The sequence below is a fragment of the Phaethon aethereus genome (assembly GCF_964289735.1).
Source record: "Phaethon aethereus genome assembly, chromosome: 18".
NCBI classification, from domain to species: Eukaryota; Metazoa; Chordata; class Aves; order Phaethontiformes; family Phaethontidae; genus Phaethon; species Phaethon aethereus.
Genome location: NC_138594.1, coordinates 3,326,850 through 3,343,265, shown reverse-complemented (window position 1 = coordinate 3,343,265; position 16,416 = coordinate 3,326,850). Strand labels below are relative to the sequence as shown.

General features: G+C 52.0%; 1 protein-coding gene across 1 annotated transcript; it reads right to left on the bottom strand.

The window, feature by feature from the left end:
* Positions 1 to 7,024: 7,024 nt before the first annotated feature.
* Positions 7,025 to 14,569, bottom strand: TEKT3 (tektin 3; the record flags this gene model as incomplete). Its single annotated transcript, XM_082008220.1, has 7 exons — positions 7,025 to 7,485; positions 9,163 to 9,317; positions 9,846 to 10,068; positions 11,331 to 11,474; positions 11,723 to 11,793; positions 13,350 to 13,433; positions 13,991 to 14,569. The coding sequence occupies 7 exons, from the start codon at positions 14,567 to 14,569 to the stop codon at positions 7,269 to 7,271; spliced, it is 1,473 nt and encodes a 490-aa protein (XP_081864346.1). The 3' UTR covers positions 7,025 to 7,268.
* Between the last annotated feature and the right edge of the window lie 1,847 nt (positions 14,570 to 16,416).

Sequence of the window (16,416 nt, the reverse complement as noted above, 5' to 3'; positions counted from 1 at the left end):
CGGCTGACACAGCGGAGTGCGGGGCCGCAGGAAGGCGGGGCGCGCCCCGGGCAGGATCAGGCCCCTGTCCCGGGCCGCGGCGCTGGCAGCCGGGGGATTCCCTGAGCGGAGAAGACCCTTCGGGGGGGGGGGCAGGGGGGGCAGGGATCTTTCCTCCTCCGGGGACGCGCGGGGACGGGGCGGCGCAGCAGCGGGAGCGGAGGGGCCAGAGAGCTCTGCTGCGCCGGGTGCCCGCGCTGGGTCCGCGGGGCAGGATTTGGGAACGAGCGTCCGGCTGCGCTGAGGTCGAGGGGAATGTCACCCCAGTGTGGCTGCGTGCGCGGCACTGACGCCTTTGCGACTCGCTCCCGCGATGGCGACGTGATTCTGCCTCTTGGACTGGAGGGGTTTTAGCACTTGAAAGCCAAATCTTGTGGGACTGAGCAACTTTTCACTAAATGGTGGGGGAGATTTTTCCAAAATGCTGGAGGACTTCAGTGGTCGGAGCGGAAGGGGTGGCTGCGCTCCCGTACGGCAGCCTTCGCTCATTCCTCAACCACAGCTAATCTGTTGAAATGAAACTCACACCCACACACCCCAACAGTCCCACAACCGGGAGACTTGCGCACCTCTGGGAGTGCTGAGCACCAGCACCTACCTCCCCATCACCTCTCCCCTCTCCATGCACCAGCTCCACGCTAGTCCCTGAGACGAGGGAATTCGGCATCCAGCCACCAAAACTGTAAATCTTGGGAGAAAGAGGGAGAGAAGCGTGCTTGGCTCCTTCCTCCTGGCAAGCGCAGGCGTGTTCCCTGCAGCACGGGCGCTGGCTCCTCCGCACGCGTGTCAGCGGTCCCGCCGCAGGCATTAGGCAGCAAATGGGAGTTCAGAGCACTCTATGGGGGTGGGGGGCAGATGGGCCAGCGGCTGAAACGAGGCCCCCAGCCTCACAACCGCGCTTGAGCCCCTGTTTCAGTACATGCCTGCACGCCCCGCCATGATGCTGCCGAGCCAAACTCTGCTCCGGCAGCGCCGGCTCTGCTTCGTGCAGGTTTGCCCAGCCTGGTTTCAAAGGATGCAAGTTGCCCTTCCCTCCAAAAAAAAATACCCACCCCCCTGCACCCTGTGCCCCTGCTGCCTGCTCCGTCAGGAGCCAGTGCCATCTGTGACTGCAAGCCCCAGAGGACTGAAACATCTGGACCGCCATCAGTACATTCCTCACTAATGAAGTTATTTTGGGCTGTCTTGCCTCTGTGGGTTGAGCGTCTGCGCTGCTTTCAGAGCAGAAGGAGCCACCACGCTCGGGGCTGCGCAAACACAGAGCGAGGAGGGTCTGGTCCCCAAGGAGTGCGATCTAACCTGCCCCTCAGAGACGATCTTCTGGTTCGGGTTTGTAGGTCTGAGATCTCGGCTGCCTGTGTCTCTGCATAAATTATCTGACCCGTCCCCCAAAAGCAGAGCAGGGAGATGCACAGCGGTGAAGGGCAGCCAGGAGGTGTGGGGGTCACACACTACACCCGAGCTCATCCGTGAATGTAGGAGAGCAAAACCACCTCATCTCCAGTTCTGAAAACACTGCCAAAAGCAGCTTTTTAGCACAGGACAAACATCTGAAACTCAAATCAGGAAAAGAGTAGCTTGCGGGTTATGAAGTCTGTTTACGCTGAGAGCTGCGGATGAGAAGCGGTGGAGGAAGCCCAGAGAGAAGAGCACATCACTCCCGTGCCCCTCAGACACTTCTCTTCTTGGAAAGGTGCATCGTCCAAATGGAGTGAGGCTTTGGAAAAACACCTGCTGAGCATGTGCCATCACGGCAGCTCCAGTGACGGGGGACCGAGCCGCTCCCGGGAGCACAGTGAGAATGCCGGAGGCAAAGCTGGAGGTGCTGGATGGCGGCTGCCCGGGCCGGGAGAGGGAGCGAGAAAGTGAGGATGTTCACAGCAGAGCCCTTGGGGTTTTGCTGGAGAGACGGCATCACCACCCGCCCCGGCACAGGCTGGAGGATTGCACCGTGCTTCCACCGAGCGACTTGATAGCTGCCCGGCTTCCCCTGCGCAGCCTCCCTACCAGTGTGGCTAGCAGTGGTCACCGCTTAAGTACGAGCAGGCACCACAATAAATTTGAAAAATGTTTTGTGTACAAACAAGATTTGCCACAAGCTGTGCCGGGAACACTGTAAGATTGACAGGTTGTATAAACACTGGGTAAAAAATTGTAGATTTCTCACTTTGAAATCACTTGGGATTAAGTGATCACAATGGGATCACTTAAAATTCTTACAATGCTTCAGCTTGAATTTCTTGAATAAAACAATGAGAATTTAGGAAGGAAAGTGGTTTTTATATCACTTTAAGAGACTCAGATGCTTAATCTGACAAGGCAGTGACGGACTTTGAGGACTTTGCTGGAAAGGGCTTAAGCCTCATTTAACTGTGTCTGTGGCATCACCTGAACCAGCACATCATGGGCTCTGCTGCCATCGGTCCAGCGCACACGTACACCATCCCCTTCCCCAGGCCAGGTGAATGAAACCACTCTTAAAACAAGCATTTTCAAACTACACAAAAAGACAAGATTTTCTCTCTATGTCTTCTTGTGGGCGAACTTCTTTAACCCCAAGACTTTGCGCCATCGTCACGATTTTAGGGACTCGCTTCCTGTTCCCTTCCCTGGTGATTGAGACCATTAGCAATGGAGGATTTGAAATGCAAAGGGGAAGGGGCAGGCATCTGAACTGCCATGGGCTGGGAACAGAACAACGGGGGAAAAAAATCCTGTTTTCAAACAACTGTGCAACTAGGGAAAGAAGGAGAGCAATATCTGGTTTGACTCGCCTTTTATGGAGACCCTATAGTGCTCCCTCAAACAACGCATGTGTTTATATATATAAAAGTACACACACACAGAGAGAAATAACTACCTAAAGAGGTATTTGCAGCTGAAGGGCTGGGGGAAGGCTCTCCACCTTGAGAGCACGTCCCCAGCTGGCAGCGAGAGCGGGGCTCAGAGGGCTGCCAGGATCTTGCCCTTTCCCCAGCACACGGAGCTGTGCACCGAGTGCGGCTGGGTCTCAGCCAGGCGGCCCGGGAGGAGGCGGGTGCCGTGCCCTGGGAAAGGGGGCAAATTCAGCAAACTTCTGACGCATCTTGGAGACATTTACTTACTTTTCCCGACATTTGCTTTCCACCAAACCAAGAAGAATTTATAAAATATTTTAGTCCTATCTGCATTCATGCCCCAAAACCAACTTCATCCAACTTTTTACTTTCAGCTCCAAGCCAGTTGTCATCACCAATAGAGTCAGGCTGAAATCACTGGAGAAAATCCCACTGGCTTCAGTGAAACCCAGATTTACCCACTGATTCCAAAAGCCAAAAAACCCAACCAAGATTCCCGGCTGGGACATGCCTCTGTGTCAGGACATACTCAGATACTTTCAGAAATGGCGATTCGTGCTTGTCTCCTGCGTGCTCGACAGCATATGCAAGGAGCCAACCCTCTGCAAGCTCCTGTGTTGAACATACAGAGGATAATATACACCTCTGAGCTGCCTTTTTGCCCAAGCTATTGAGTTTTAGACGTTTTGGCTTCAGCAGTCCCAGGTCTGGCCCCTTTTTCTTTCCTCCAGGGTCCCCAAGAGCGGCCGTCGATGCTCTGCACGTGCCGATGCTCCATCCCCTGCAGCTCCCTGCTGAGGGACGCAGCGGGTGCTGCAAGTCTGCACAGGCTCGAAGAACCACTGGAACAAGACCATGTGAAACAAATCCTTCGGGGGATATTAAATTCAAGGACAGCCCTGTCAGCTCAGGAAGTCCTTGAGATACTAATTGCTGGAAGCTGGGAAAGTAGACTGGGAAAGTATCACAGGGTGCTTGCCTTGTTCTGGCGCTTTTATCTAAGCATCTCCTGTTGTCTCTCTCAGAGGCTGAATCTGGGGCTCGCTGGACTTTTGTCTGAGCCACCACAGCCACTCCTATGACCCTACACTGCACAAATTTTCTTTAGTATTCTGCCAAAGTTTTCTCCTTTTTGTTTTTTTCATAATAACAATGAGTTTGGTTTTTTTCTGACTGCTGATGCCGTTTTGGGAATTCTCTCTCCCTCGAGCATAATAATCTGCATTAGTTATGCAATATACTTGTTAACATACTTTTTGGCAAGCTTTCCTTTCAAGCAAATTCATATCAGACTTTTCCAGGACATTCAATGATTTTTCTTTTCTTAGACAACAAAAACACTCAAGCCTCCTTTCTGGTTAGCTTCTTGATAGACTGGCCTTGACAGTTAAACTGGACTGACACAAAGCTTAGCTTGCATGAAGCAATGATGTCCTGGTTTAATTAATCTATTTTCTTTCCTCCAGTCAGTAAACAATTCGTTTACAAACGTGGCTCTGCAGAGTTTATTGGAATGATGCAGGAGGGTGGGAATATGGCTGTGGGATACAAAGGAATTTCCACAAACTAACTTTCTCAGCAACTTGGCTGATAAAGCCAGCAATAAAGCAGCAATAAACAGCAATAAAAGCAGGCACGTCATTCTTCAGCCCGAGGGTATTTAAAGAAAGGAAACGTCACATCCGTGCAGAAAGGCGGCCGAGGCAGCTGGGACACTATTTAGAAGTGATCTACGAAAGCAAATCATTTAACGGTAGGAAGGCAAAGGCACCTCGTGCTTCACAAGCAGGAAGGCAGGACAGTTCTTTCACGCACCTGGTATACGTCAAAGATAGCAACCGCTCAGCTGCAACCCCCAAACCCACCCTGCAGTGATTCAACTGAGCAGCTTCACTCACCAGCAGCTCGGTCATGGGAGGCAGATCCGTCCCTGTGCAGGAGACCCTGCCACGAGCCCCGTGTCTATTGGAATTTCACCCAAAACCCGTTTTACGGGAGTTTTGTGGCAGGGCTGGCTCCCGTCACGGGGTGTGCTTAGGATACACTGTGGGAGGGGGAAAAAAAAAAAGGCTCAAACCGAAGCGCACGTAGGATTAGACAATCAAAGTGCTTGGGGGGGATTTTAGAGTATCAGCTGCCAGAAGTAACACCAATATTGTCGACTTAAGGAAAATGGGCACGGAGAGAGTGAAACCCCAAAGGGACCTGGAATTCTCTAATGGCTGGGAAATCTGCTGCAGGAAAGCGGAAAGTATTTGTGAAAGAAATTAGAGAAGCTGCAACTGAAATTCCTCTGGTCATGGCTCAGATGGAGGAAAGAAATGCATTGCCAATCCTGCGTAAAGAAGCATTGCGAGGGTGGGACGGCAAGATAAAATTTAGAGACGGATAATTGCGACACCACATAAACGCTGTCAATTAGGAGAGAGCCTTAAAGGAGTTGGGCTAGTGGGAAAGATGAGCGTGTGGCGTGCTCTGAAAGCAAAAATGGAGAAAATATGAGGCTTTGGGGGCTGACTCTTATCGGTGTGCCCTCATAGTAAAACAGAGCTCAGGTATTTTTTTATGTGACTCAAAAATGAAGGTGGAAGTGAAATGAATGTGAAGCTGTCGCTGATGCCAGGACTTGACTCAAGTTACTTAAAAGCATGAGCCTTTCAGAAAGGGACTGTGGGTGCCCCCTCTTCCCGGTGCTCAGCTGGGGACAAATTCACGGGCCCCATTTCTCCAAAAAACCCAACAGGCAGCTCTGCCTGAAAACCAGCCATCTGGAGCTTCAAAACAGCCGAGCAGCCAAAATCACCCCGGTTTGCGAAAGTCTCCGGTAAAGGCACGTGGGGAGAGTAACGGCACCGAGCAGCACGCAGCACCAAGGCAAGCGAGGATGCTAACAAAAGCTGGAAATCCCTACGAGTTCAGCATGCCACCAACTTATTTTGGGGAAGGAGATCGGTGGAGAAAGGGAAGATGGGACGAGCTGGACAGTTTTTCCTGGTTACAGTCATATCTTCTCTTCTGAAAGGGTGGCTGCTGGCTCCGATGGGCTCTGGCTCCAAGATACACGCGAAGTAGAGGAAACCTATTTTTAGTCTCCATGAGACAAAAATGATAGTGAAAAAAAAAAAAAAAGATTAAAAAGACAATTGCTTCCTCTTCAGGGCTGCTGATGTGGAGAGATCCTGCCAAGACGCCGAGGCCGGGCCAGGACCTCGGCGCAGGTTACAGCTCTCGGGGGCTGCCCCTGGGAGAGCGGAGCAGCCGCCGCTGGGAGTCCCAGGGAGGGCGAGCGGGTCCGTCTGGATGTGTGAGACGGAGTCATCTGGGGATGCGAGACAAGAAAAGAAGCTCTCAGCTCCCGAGAGCCCTCGTGCTGTGCCAGGAGGTCCATGGCCTGGATTCCCAAGGGAGAAGAAGGGACTTGAGCTTCTGTTCCTTTGGGATTCTTGGTGCCTATAGGCTTCAGGCTGAGCTCAACTCTGCTGAGGTTAAAAGTTTCAAGAGTATCTAAGTGACATGTGAGTCTAAGGAGACAATTTACGGAGCGACTTTCACACTGAACCTTGGATTGATTAAAGAATTATCCCCCTGAAAATTCAAATACTTGGTAAGATAGGTCTGATTTACAGCACGAGGGTGGCTGACTTAAGGACCGATTCATTTTTTTATCTTCAAAGTGCTTTGGTGCTTCCACCAACAAACTACATGCAAAAGCTTAAATTAGAACCAATCCATACGCACCAAAATTAAACCCACAGCATTTTCTTCAATTAGCTAGCTGAAAGTACTTCCTTGTTTTAAGACCCCAGCACTGGCATTTTAGATGACATGTAAAATTTTTCAAAAGCAAGAAAATTATCATGAGAAATCAGCTTAAAATGCAAGTTTTTCTATTCAGGAACAGAACATACTGCAACCCTTTGCGGGATAGTTTGTGTTTCTTCTGCTGCACCACTAAAAGTACATTATGGATCTCAACAGCTAATTACTCTGACAACAAGCTTTACTTCTCCTTGTGTTTTTTTCATATCAGATGGACTCAAAAGGAAGAAGACACGGCAGTTGTTCTCCTAAAATCACAGACTGAAAGGGTAGGAATGAATCCCCATGGATGGATTTACTCTTAGTCACATACAGGATATTTTCAGCTACTCTCTGGCACACTGTGAAAGAGCAGTGGAAAGAGAAAAACCAAGGGCAAAAAAAATAATCCTGGTAGACCATGTAACACACGAAGTGATCATTTAATTTCTACTCAGGGCTTTCATGAGGAAGTGCAAGTCCAATCATGTATTTTCAAAGCATCTTAACAAAACTGGGAATGCATCCTAGCAAAGCCGGGAATACCTCCTGCAACAGATACTGTGAGGTCAGCTGAGCCCAGCCGAGCCCAGCCTAAACGTAACCCACCAGCCGCGCTGTGCTGGGAAAGGTCTTGCGCATCCCCATGCACTTCTCCTGGTCGATGAAAAGCGAGTTGGCTTTGACGGCCAGGTCATGCTCCAAGACCGACTTGGCACGGACCAGCACCTGCAGGGCATCCTCGGCGTCTCTCAGCCGCTGCTGAAGGCTCTGGATCGTCTCATCGATTTCGTAGACCTCGTTGACAAGGCTGGAAAATGACAAGAAACCGCCGTTAACAGTCCCATCACGGGGGTGGTTTCTGGCACGGTGGTGTTGGGCCCCTTGAGCACAGGAGTTCCCCCTTCAGCGTGCTCAGACTAACTCAGACCCCCGGTTTCTGGCAGAGGCATGGGGAGCCGAGGGCAGAGTTCCTCCGGACCTCAGCGCGGAGGCATGGTTAAGTTTGCTCTAAGGCTTTGGCAACACGCAGCTGCATCTCCCGGAGCAGCTCGTGCCACCAAGAAGAGGGATGAGCAGCTGTGGTTTCCTGTTCCCCTTTGGTTTTGTGGGTTTGATGGTTCACCCTCCTGGATTTCCCTCTGCAGGGGTCCTCCCCACACCCACGGGCGCACACGCAGCAAAACCGGGCAGCTGGGAGAAGTTAAAAGTGAATGTGAAACGAGTGGAGGATGGAAAAAACAAGGGCCTGTGAGATGCTGAACAGGCTCAAGGGCTGGGTTTAAATTGCTTTTAAAAGACTTTGCATGGAGCCGTGCCCAGATGGTTCCCGGGGGGAGGCTCAGGGTGCCTCGCAGAGGGTGCTGCGGGCACTCAGGGCAGCCTGCTCCTCCACAGCCCCTCGGGTGCGATGCCAAAGAGCTCACTATGGCCTTGAAGGGGTTTAAAAGCCACTGAAATCCAACAGCAGAAAGGCTCTGGGCTGATGTCCTTGCCCAGGCTCAGTAGTGCTGCGGCAGCATTGTCCTCCGCTTCCACCCTGCGCTGAAGAGCTGCCGAGGGAGGGGGCTCAGCTCCCCCACGGCTGCATGGGGGTACTGCGAGGACTCCCCCAGCCACAGGGAAGGATGCAGGCGAGCTTTCCCCTGTTGTTCTTCCTTCTGGCGAAAAAGGGCAATCCCCCTCCAGATCCACAAACCTTTCATCTCCCACCCTCCCATTCCCATCAAATTGGCCAGCTTAGGTTTGCTCTCCCTGTCGTGCCTCCAGCAGCAGCAAGGTCATCTCCAGCGGCCAGGCAGACAATTCCCTTAGCTGTGAAAAATCATCACTTTTGCCTCTTTGGGGAAGCTGCTTTTTTTTGGTTTGCCTTCCTTTCAAAGCATTTGGTAGCCTGGAAAGCCCAAGGGGTGGAGGAGGAGGCAAGGAAGGAAGTCACGGCCAGGCGTCTCTCACTGATGGGGCAGATAAGGGCTTGCAGGAATGCAAAGACGAAGCCAAACCAACGCCCCCAGCCCTGCCGGGGCCTCCCAGGCTCATGCGCTGCAGAGGATTGGGATTTCCAGCATCCCCAGGGGAGGTGAGGACAGCCCCTAGGGCTCCTCCGTATGGTGCGCCCTTTCCTGCAGTTACCCGAAAGGACAAGCTAAGCGCTCTCAGTGCACGCCTGCTGGGGAGCAAAGGGCTTATCCTTCCAAACTGGGCACATCCAGCCGCCGGGAAGCAGGCAGGAGAGCAGATGAGGTTTGCCCAAGTGAGAAAAATCCAGCCCCTTGTGGGGTGTCATCAGGCTGTACCTGACCATGGTGCACAGCCTCCTTTGTGGGCGCAGAGCTCTCCCAGCACCCAGAGGCTGGGATACCTGCTTGTTGCTTTTGGTTATAGCAGTGCATTTATGGAAGGACTATTTAGAAAAAAAAAAAAAGATTAATTTTGTCATCCAGTGAAGCTCCTGAGTGCCTCCTCAAGGACCCCTCTCCTGCCTCACCGGAGCTGGGCAGTGTCCCGGCACAGCTCTACGTCTGGTCTCCGTGTGCGCTCATCCAGCCGGGTCTGAGCCACTTTTAGTGGAGGCCCTTTGTCCCTAATGGCTTTTCGGATGGCTTCTATGTTCATCTCGATCTGGAAGATTTCCTGCAGCGTCTGGGGTGAAAAAGAAACACATGCAATAAATTAAAAAAAACATATTCTCAAGTGACAACATAATTTCCCTTTTCTCCTGTCCGTCTGCAGAAAAAAACAAGTTCAATAAGCAGACCCTGGGCTCAGACCGCTGTCACTCTGCCACATATCGAGGCACAGATCCAGCAGCAATTTCTCTTCAGGGACAAGCCTCTCTCTGCTGTTGCTGCCACACCAGAGGAGGTTTTGGAGCCGTGATGGATCTACTGAATTACCGGCTTCCCAAAATTACTGCTTGCAGGAACTGATCATCCATCAATAGCAACTAACGGAGGGAAGGATTTTAACAGAGCTTCATTTAAGGAGCTTCATTTCATTTTACTTTCATTAAAGAAAGTACTTTGAGTTTCAAACAGCAAACGATACTATAACCAGCTCTGCTTGTGGCGACCATTCCTCTGCTTGGGCCAGGTCTGCGTGGTGGGTCCCGCTTCGGAGGTGTCCCTGGGAAGCGAGAGCATCACACCAAAAGGGAGGGGTTCAGGCTACCTTGGCCAGGTGGGTCTGGATCTTGCTCTTGGCGTCAGCCGTCTCGGCGATGCGGTTGGTGAAGGCGACGTTCACCTCGTTGAACTGGCGCCACATCTCGTTGGCCGTCACCACCAGCAGGTTTTCCATGTTGTCCCGCAGCTTGGCAGAGGCCGCCCGTTCGCTCTGGGAGCGGAGGATGTTGTTGTCCGTGAACTTGGCCCACGACTCCGGCACCGAGATCCTGGGGCAGGGAAAGGAGAGGCCCCCCCGTAAGCCCGTGCTGCTGAAGCTAGACGCGGGGCAGGCGTGGACCCTGCCAGGGAGCTGCGTGGGTTAAGCACAGCCTTAATGGGAATCTTCTCTCCTAATTTGACCACATGAAAGTGAAACATCTGGACGCCATTTGTTCAACAACGCTTATCGAATGATGGCATGTTCATGAAGACAACTGTGATACTTATAAAAGCTCAGACAAACAAAAGATTTCCCCAGAAAAAATAGAGAGTTTAATCAGACCCCATATTTACACCTTCAAGGCGTTTAAGTGCCAAGTGATTCACAGCTTCACGATAACGTGCCGATTGCAGTCAGTTCATTTTGCTCATAACTTATCTCAGTTTCATACTAAACTGAGCGAGCGTTAGATTGTATTCGATGCCCTGTGTGTGCATTCAGGATGAAGTTCACGCCTGTGCAGTAGTCCAGAACAAGGTCAACAAAAGACTTCAATACCACGTAAGCTCCATTTGAAACATGCTGATCCTCGGCACATTTTGCCCCCCTCTGAATTTTAGCATCAATCGTTTGCAATTCATTTGCCTGCCTAAATATGTCCGGGCTCTACTGTGAATAATTATTGAAACATTAGAAAAATGGAATCAGTCTCTGCCCCTCCGTGAACTGCATGTATCTGTGTGAGCAGCAGATTTATTCCCTCAGCCCGTTGCCACTTAGGGCATATCTCTGCGAGCGCTGGTTTAGGTCACCGTTCATTTACCATAGAGCCAGAGCCGGATTCCTGGCACCCAAAAGCAGCTGAACTCCATCCCAGGACCATGCTCTCTATTTCTTTATCTTCTGTGTCATTTCGGCTGCCTGCCAGGCCCTCTCCGTGCTGGGGTGAACCCCCCAGACTTCACGTCAATGAAGAGCACTCGGGCAAGTGCCGACACATCTTTGAAAATATGCATAAACCTAATGAGCTGTGCAGAGGTGTTGAACCGAATCCATTTTCGGGCTGATCCCTGAACCCTGATATAACGTTCGGTTAGGCGGCACTCGCTTTCACCCTCTGGATGTTTGGCGTCCAGCTGAAAGCAGGGGGTTGTGCTCCCTTTATGGTGAGCGGAGAGAAATGGCCGCTCTGAGCTGGGCGTCTCCAGGCGGGACGGATGCGCCCTGCAGAGCCTCTAGAGCGGGCCGGGGGCAGCCGGCTGCCCGCCAGGGAGAGGCACCCTGCCTCCGGGGACGGACGTGCCCGCGGGCCGCCCGGCGTGCACTCACGTGGCATCGACCCGCTCCACCCCTCGGTAGTAGCTGATGCCGTCGGAGGTGTTCCTCAGGTGGTGACACTTGCCGTCGATGCGGTTGGCCGCCTGCTTGTTGGCCAGGTCCCTCTCCAGCTCGTGCTGGGCCGCCCTGCTGGACCTTCAACACACAAGCAACAGCCCTCGGTGGGGACGTGTGGCTGGAACGGCTTCCCCCCCTGCCCCGCTTCCCTGCGGCTCCTGCCCGGGCAGCCACGTCCTCCCGCCAGCATCACCGCCCGCTTCCCACGGGGCCTGCGTGGGTTTTACACCGGCACGGTGTGGGGAGAGGTGGGGGCTGCTGGGGGTGCCCGTCACAGCTGCAAATGCGCATCAGCCCTGCGGCACGAGGTGAGGAGCTCCTCTTACGCGAGCTGGGCCTTCGCCTTATCCAGGTAGCGCCGCATCCTCTCCTGGCACGACCTGATGACATCGAGTTCCTGGGCAAAGGCAAAACATGGCCCCATCAGTGTCCGCACGCAACCGCCCTGGTCGCGACTCGCCCCCTCGGGCCTCTCCAGCCCTGCACACGGCAAGAACTTGCCCGCTTGTCCTTCCGCCCAGCGCAAACAGGCAGGGAGCGGAGCAAGTGCCCCCGAGCCCAGCGCGCTCGCTCGAGCAGCCGAGCCTGCGCACCGCGACCGGCAGGGGCCGGGGGGGGCCGCGGCCGCGGCCTTTGCTTCCAGGGTGGGCTGATGAGTATTTTTTTCATCTTGACGTCGACGGCAAGCGCTGGTTAGTTCCAGCGCACGGCCCGGGACAGATCCTGACCCGGTATGAAGAGGCATAGTGGTTCCCTGGACCAGCAGCACTACACGCCCCCACGCCCAAATCAGCATCCGCCCTGTTTGCTCCCAAAATGTTCTCCTCCCCAGGAGAAATCCCGTCCGTATGGGACAAGAAGAGAGGAACTTTACTTCGCTGTAAATCCCCAGTCATTTCTAAGAAACGTTCAGCTCCGCTGGAGGGAGGCATGCGTTGCGCTCGGCTCGCTTGACTTCAGCACAAATCCAGTGTGTTTGTGAAGCCCCAGCTACTGGAGGCAAGTGATTAGTGCTCCAAATCCAGCAATTTTTAAGCCCTCCTGCCTGCAGGAGCCAACCGAAAAGCGTGGCCTAAACACTTAAAATCCAAAATGCCATTATGTAGATACCAGCTCTGATTATTTTCCTGAAATCTCATGACATTTAAACTAATCTTCTAATTTTTTGGGGCCTGACTCGTAAGAAAAAATCTTCTAATGGAGCAGCGGCTTCACAGTCCCCGGGGCTGCGATTTCCTTCCCAGTTTCACGATGCCTTTGCCGTGATTGTATGTCACTGTATCCTGCGTTAGGATCCCACCTTCTGCGCCACCTCTCGTCGTGTTTGCCTTTTATTCGCAATTTAATTACATAAAGGCAAGCAGGAGTGGGTGTGTTTATGATTTCTATAAAATACATCGCCTAAGCACACGTAGCGGCAGTCCTCCCGCGGCCACGCTGCTCTGAGCAAAGCTAAGCTGGGGGTAGATGTAATATCTTTTATTAAGCCGACTAATATAGTTGGAAAAACCAGATAAGCTGCCAGGCACACGCTGCCTTCTCCATATCTGTGTGTGATATATATAGAGAGAGATATATGTATGTGATATAGATATATAGCTGTATCATGTGTATGTGATATAGATACATATAGGTCCTGTTGCAGCAGGGCTCTGAGAGGCAGGACAGTCGCACAAACTGCTTGAAGAGGGACAGAGAGCCCCGGTACGCTGCACACAGACAGAGCTGCTTTTCAGCTACCCCTTCCTCTGTAAGGGCAAGTCCTGCCCGCGCCGCGTGGCCGTGCTGCTGCGTGGGGCAACGCCGTCCCCTGGCCCGGCAGGTTTTGGGGGGTTGAAGAGTTTAGCACCTCATGAGCACTAAGGAGCCGTTAGGGAACAGGGCTGCAAAACCTGCCTAGGGCAGCTGGGGTAAAAATAGCTTTAACGCACCGTCTGCGTTGCCCAAACTTACTGTGAAGAGTTGTTTCTCCACGTTGTCATGGACTAGGTCGATGCCCATCCTCTTCTCCCGGTGAAGCAAGCACTCCTGAGCGACCTGTTGGGGACATGCCGTCACTGCTGGCCCCAGGGGCAGGGTTTCCTGCAGGGGTGGTCCCCATCTCAAGTAACGTAAGAGAAAAGAAGTTATGGGTGGGCACAGGGAGAGCAGCACGGGAACAGAGCGCCCAGGGCAGCTGGTTTAGCTGACGACGAGCAGCCGAGCTGCAACATCAGCATTAAATCAACACGAGGGAGCAACACGTGTCCCTGGTGCAACCACAGCTGAATGCAGGGACCTGTGTCAGGCTTGATGCTGACCTTGCCAGAGCCTCGTAGCAAGGCATGGGCTTTTGTCTCCCAAACCAGGACTTTGGATATATCGCTTATAAAAATATTTGGTTAAGCAAATACTGTTCTGATGTGCTCAGCATGTGCTGATAGGGGATGCAGCAGATGGCAAAGGGTTTGTTTATTACTAACTTAACTAATAGGCTCTTAACAAAAACTTTCTAGACGTTACGGAGCTGTAATGAAACTTAATTAGACGTTTGAATGGCTGCAGATGTTTCAGCAGCAGGCTACAGCTTGCAGCCCACTGGACAGAGTGCTTACCTGGAGAGGGGCCTCCGTCTCGGCCAAGGCTCTTTCCAGTCTTTTCTTCATGTCTGTGAGTGCGTTGGTCTCCCCGATCATCTCATCCAGCTCATGGCAGAGTTCTGATTTCCAAAACTCAATATCATTGACACGTTCTCCCAGGTTTTTGGTGCTTTCTACTTGTGTTTTCTTCGTCTGCTGATATTTATCATGAATCATGCGGGAGGTATCGACTCTCAGACGCTCCGCATTGTGCCGGGAAGTCTCCGACTCTTTGTAGTTGGTCAGGTTGGACCTGTACCAGTCGTCAGGGGTGTACCGGGTGAAAAGGGTTGTTCTCATGGAAGCAAAAGGAAGCACCCTGCTGGGGGTTATCCCCTGGGAACTTTTGGAAAAGGGAGCCAAAGTTGGGTTGATGGCAGCTGTTTTATAGTAGGCGTGGGGCATCCAGGGAAGGCTGAAGCTCTGAGGCAAGGGGTAGTAAGGAAAACGGTTCTTATAGCTTGAAGCCATGGTGCTGATGGCAGGCAGAAACTTGGCAGGTGTTGATCTTGGATGGGCATACGTTGCTGTTAAGGGAGAGCCAACCAGCTCCATTCCTGAACGCTGCTATTCAGGTGTGTGTCCTGCACAAAGGAGACAGAAGACGACACCCTCACGCAGTAAGCTCCTGCACTTGCATTGCTTCTTACAGCGACACATGCAACTTATCATACAAACAGCGATGCACACAGCACCCACATATCGCCCGTACAGGCCTAAAACTCTTGAACGCAAATCCCTTCTGACAGCATCCCAAGCATTTGTATACATAAGGATTTGACTTTGTTGTTAGTATCTAGCGTCAGGTCTTGAAATGCAGAGAGAAACAAATCATGGCTGCTAAGGAGAATGACAGATGTTATGCCTTCATTTTCCTTAGATCTGTCAGTCCTGTCAAACTGTAGTTGCCGATTCTCTGCTGTTCATTTGTTTCTTTTGGCCGGCGTATCTGCTGCTCTTATAGTACTCCAGATGTAATTTTCTCTTTAGAAGTTCCAGCCACAATAGCTTTAGACACACAGCTGCTACCAACCCACTGTGATTTGTGGGCAAGGGACTCCATCCTCATCATCTCTATCTTCACTTGCATCAAATGCTCGAGGGAGGAGTCTGCAGGTGAGCTGAGCTTTTCAGGACTATATACAAATTTGAAAAAACCCCACCTATTTCAGTCTAAAAAGAGCACCCATGTCTTGACTTGCAAAGGAAGAAGAATGTCTATGGCTCACCCGATATAAAATAAATGTGCTTGGGAAGGAGACAGATACCCCGCAGCATCTTTTCAGAGCGGCTTGTAAACATCAGCCTCGCAGTAAGTCTAGGAGGAACGGCCACCCAGGAAGATTTTGCTACCCGTAACTGCGTATGGCACCGTGGATGCTATTGCTCTTTTCAGATTGAGGTTATCAGGCAACTGTTATCAGAAATACAATGCAGAGGGCCACCAATGTCCCCAACACACCTAATTTGAGGACAAACACTCAGGAGGGTACGTTGTGCTCGGTATGAAGCTCTTGTAAGGTTACCAGTGTCACCCACTGGCGGGAAGAAGTCCCTGTGGCTGTTGTAGCCAGCTGCTGTGTTGCAGGGACGTGTCCTTGCCCTAACACCATCCCATCCCCACTGCTCCCAGCCTGGCTCAGAGCCCCAGTGAAAGATTAGGACACCAGTGCACTACAAGTGGGATTGGACACAAAGCATGTGCTGAATCCCATTTATGAGAGCATGAAATCAACTTTATTCCTTTAAAAATTGGATGTTTGCATGAAATAAACTTGCTTTTATTCTAGAACAAAGCAGCCACACAAGCAATCACAGGACTCAAGGTTTAGTTGCTCCTTCCGGGCTACCCTGATCAATTTGTATGTGCAGGCAAGCTGAGAGGCTGGCTTATTTTTTCAAAACTATAAAACCCTTGGGAAAGAGAGTTTCTTTCATTTTAGTCACCTCTGCGACAAGGAACACCTCTCTCTACGCAAGGGCAGGACCAACGAGTCAGGGTTTCCTACTGGAAAGTTTAGAAGGCGATAGACCAGAGGCACACGGGGACAGGCAGGCTCTGCCTGGGAGCTGCTGTTACTGTACACGGGTGGTCACCCCCCTCGGTGCCGGCCACTCGCAGCCCGTTGGCTCCCTTGGAGCTGTACCCGTGTCCACCAGGTGATGAGCAGGCAGCACGACACGTGAAACCGCACATTTTCCAACATGTAGCTATGGGGACAGGTGACCCAAGAGACTTTTTGTGCCACCCGTGCCTGTAACAGTCTGATGCGTTCAGAGGAACAATGTCTCAAAATGCAGCTATTAAATAAATGAACGGCGAATGCAGGAGAAGAACAGGTCCTTCAGCGAGGGCAAAACAGAGAGAAATAGGGATGAGTCAGAGGGGAAAAGTGCACAGC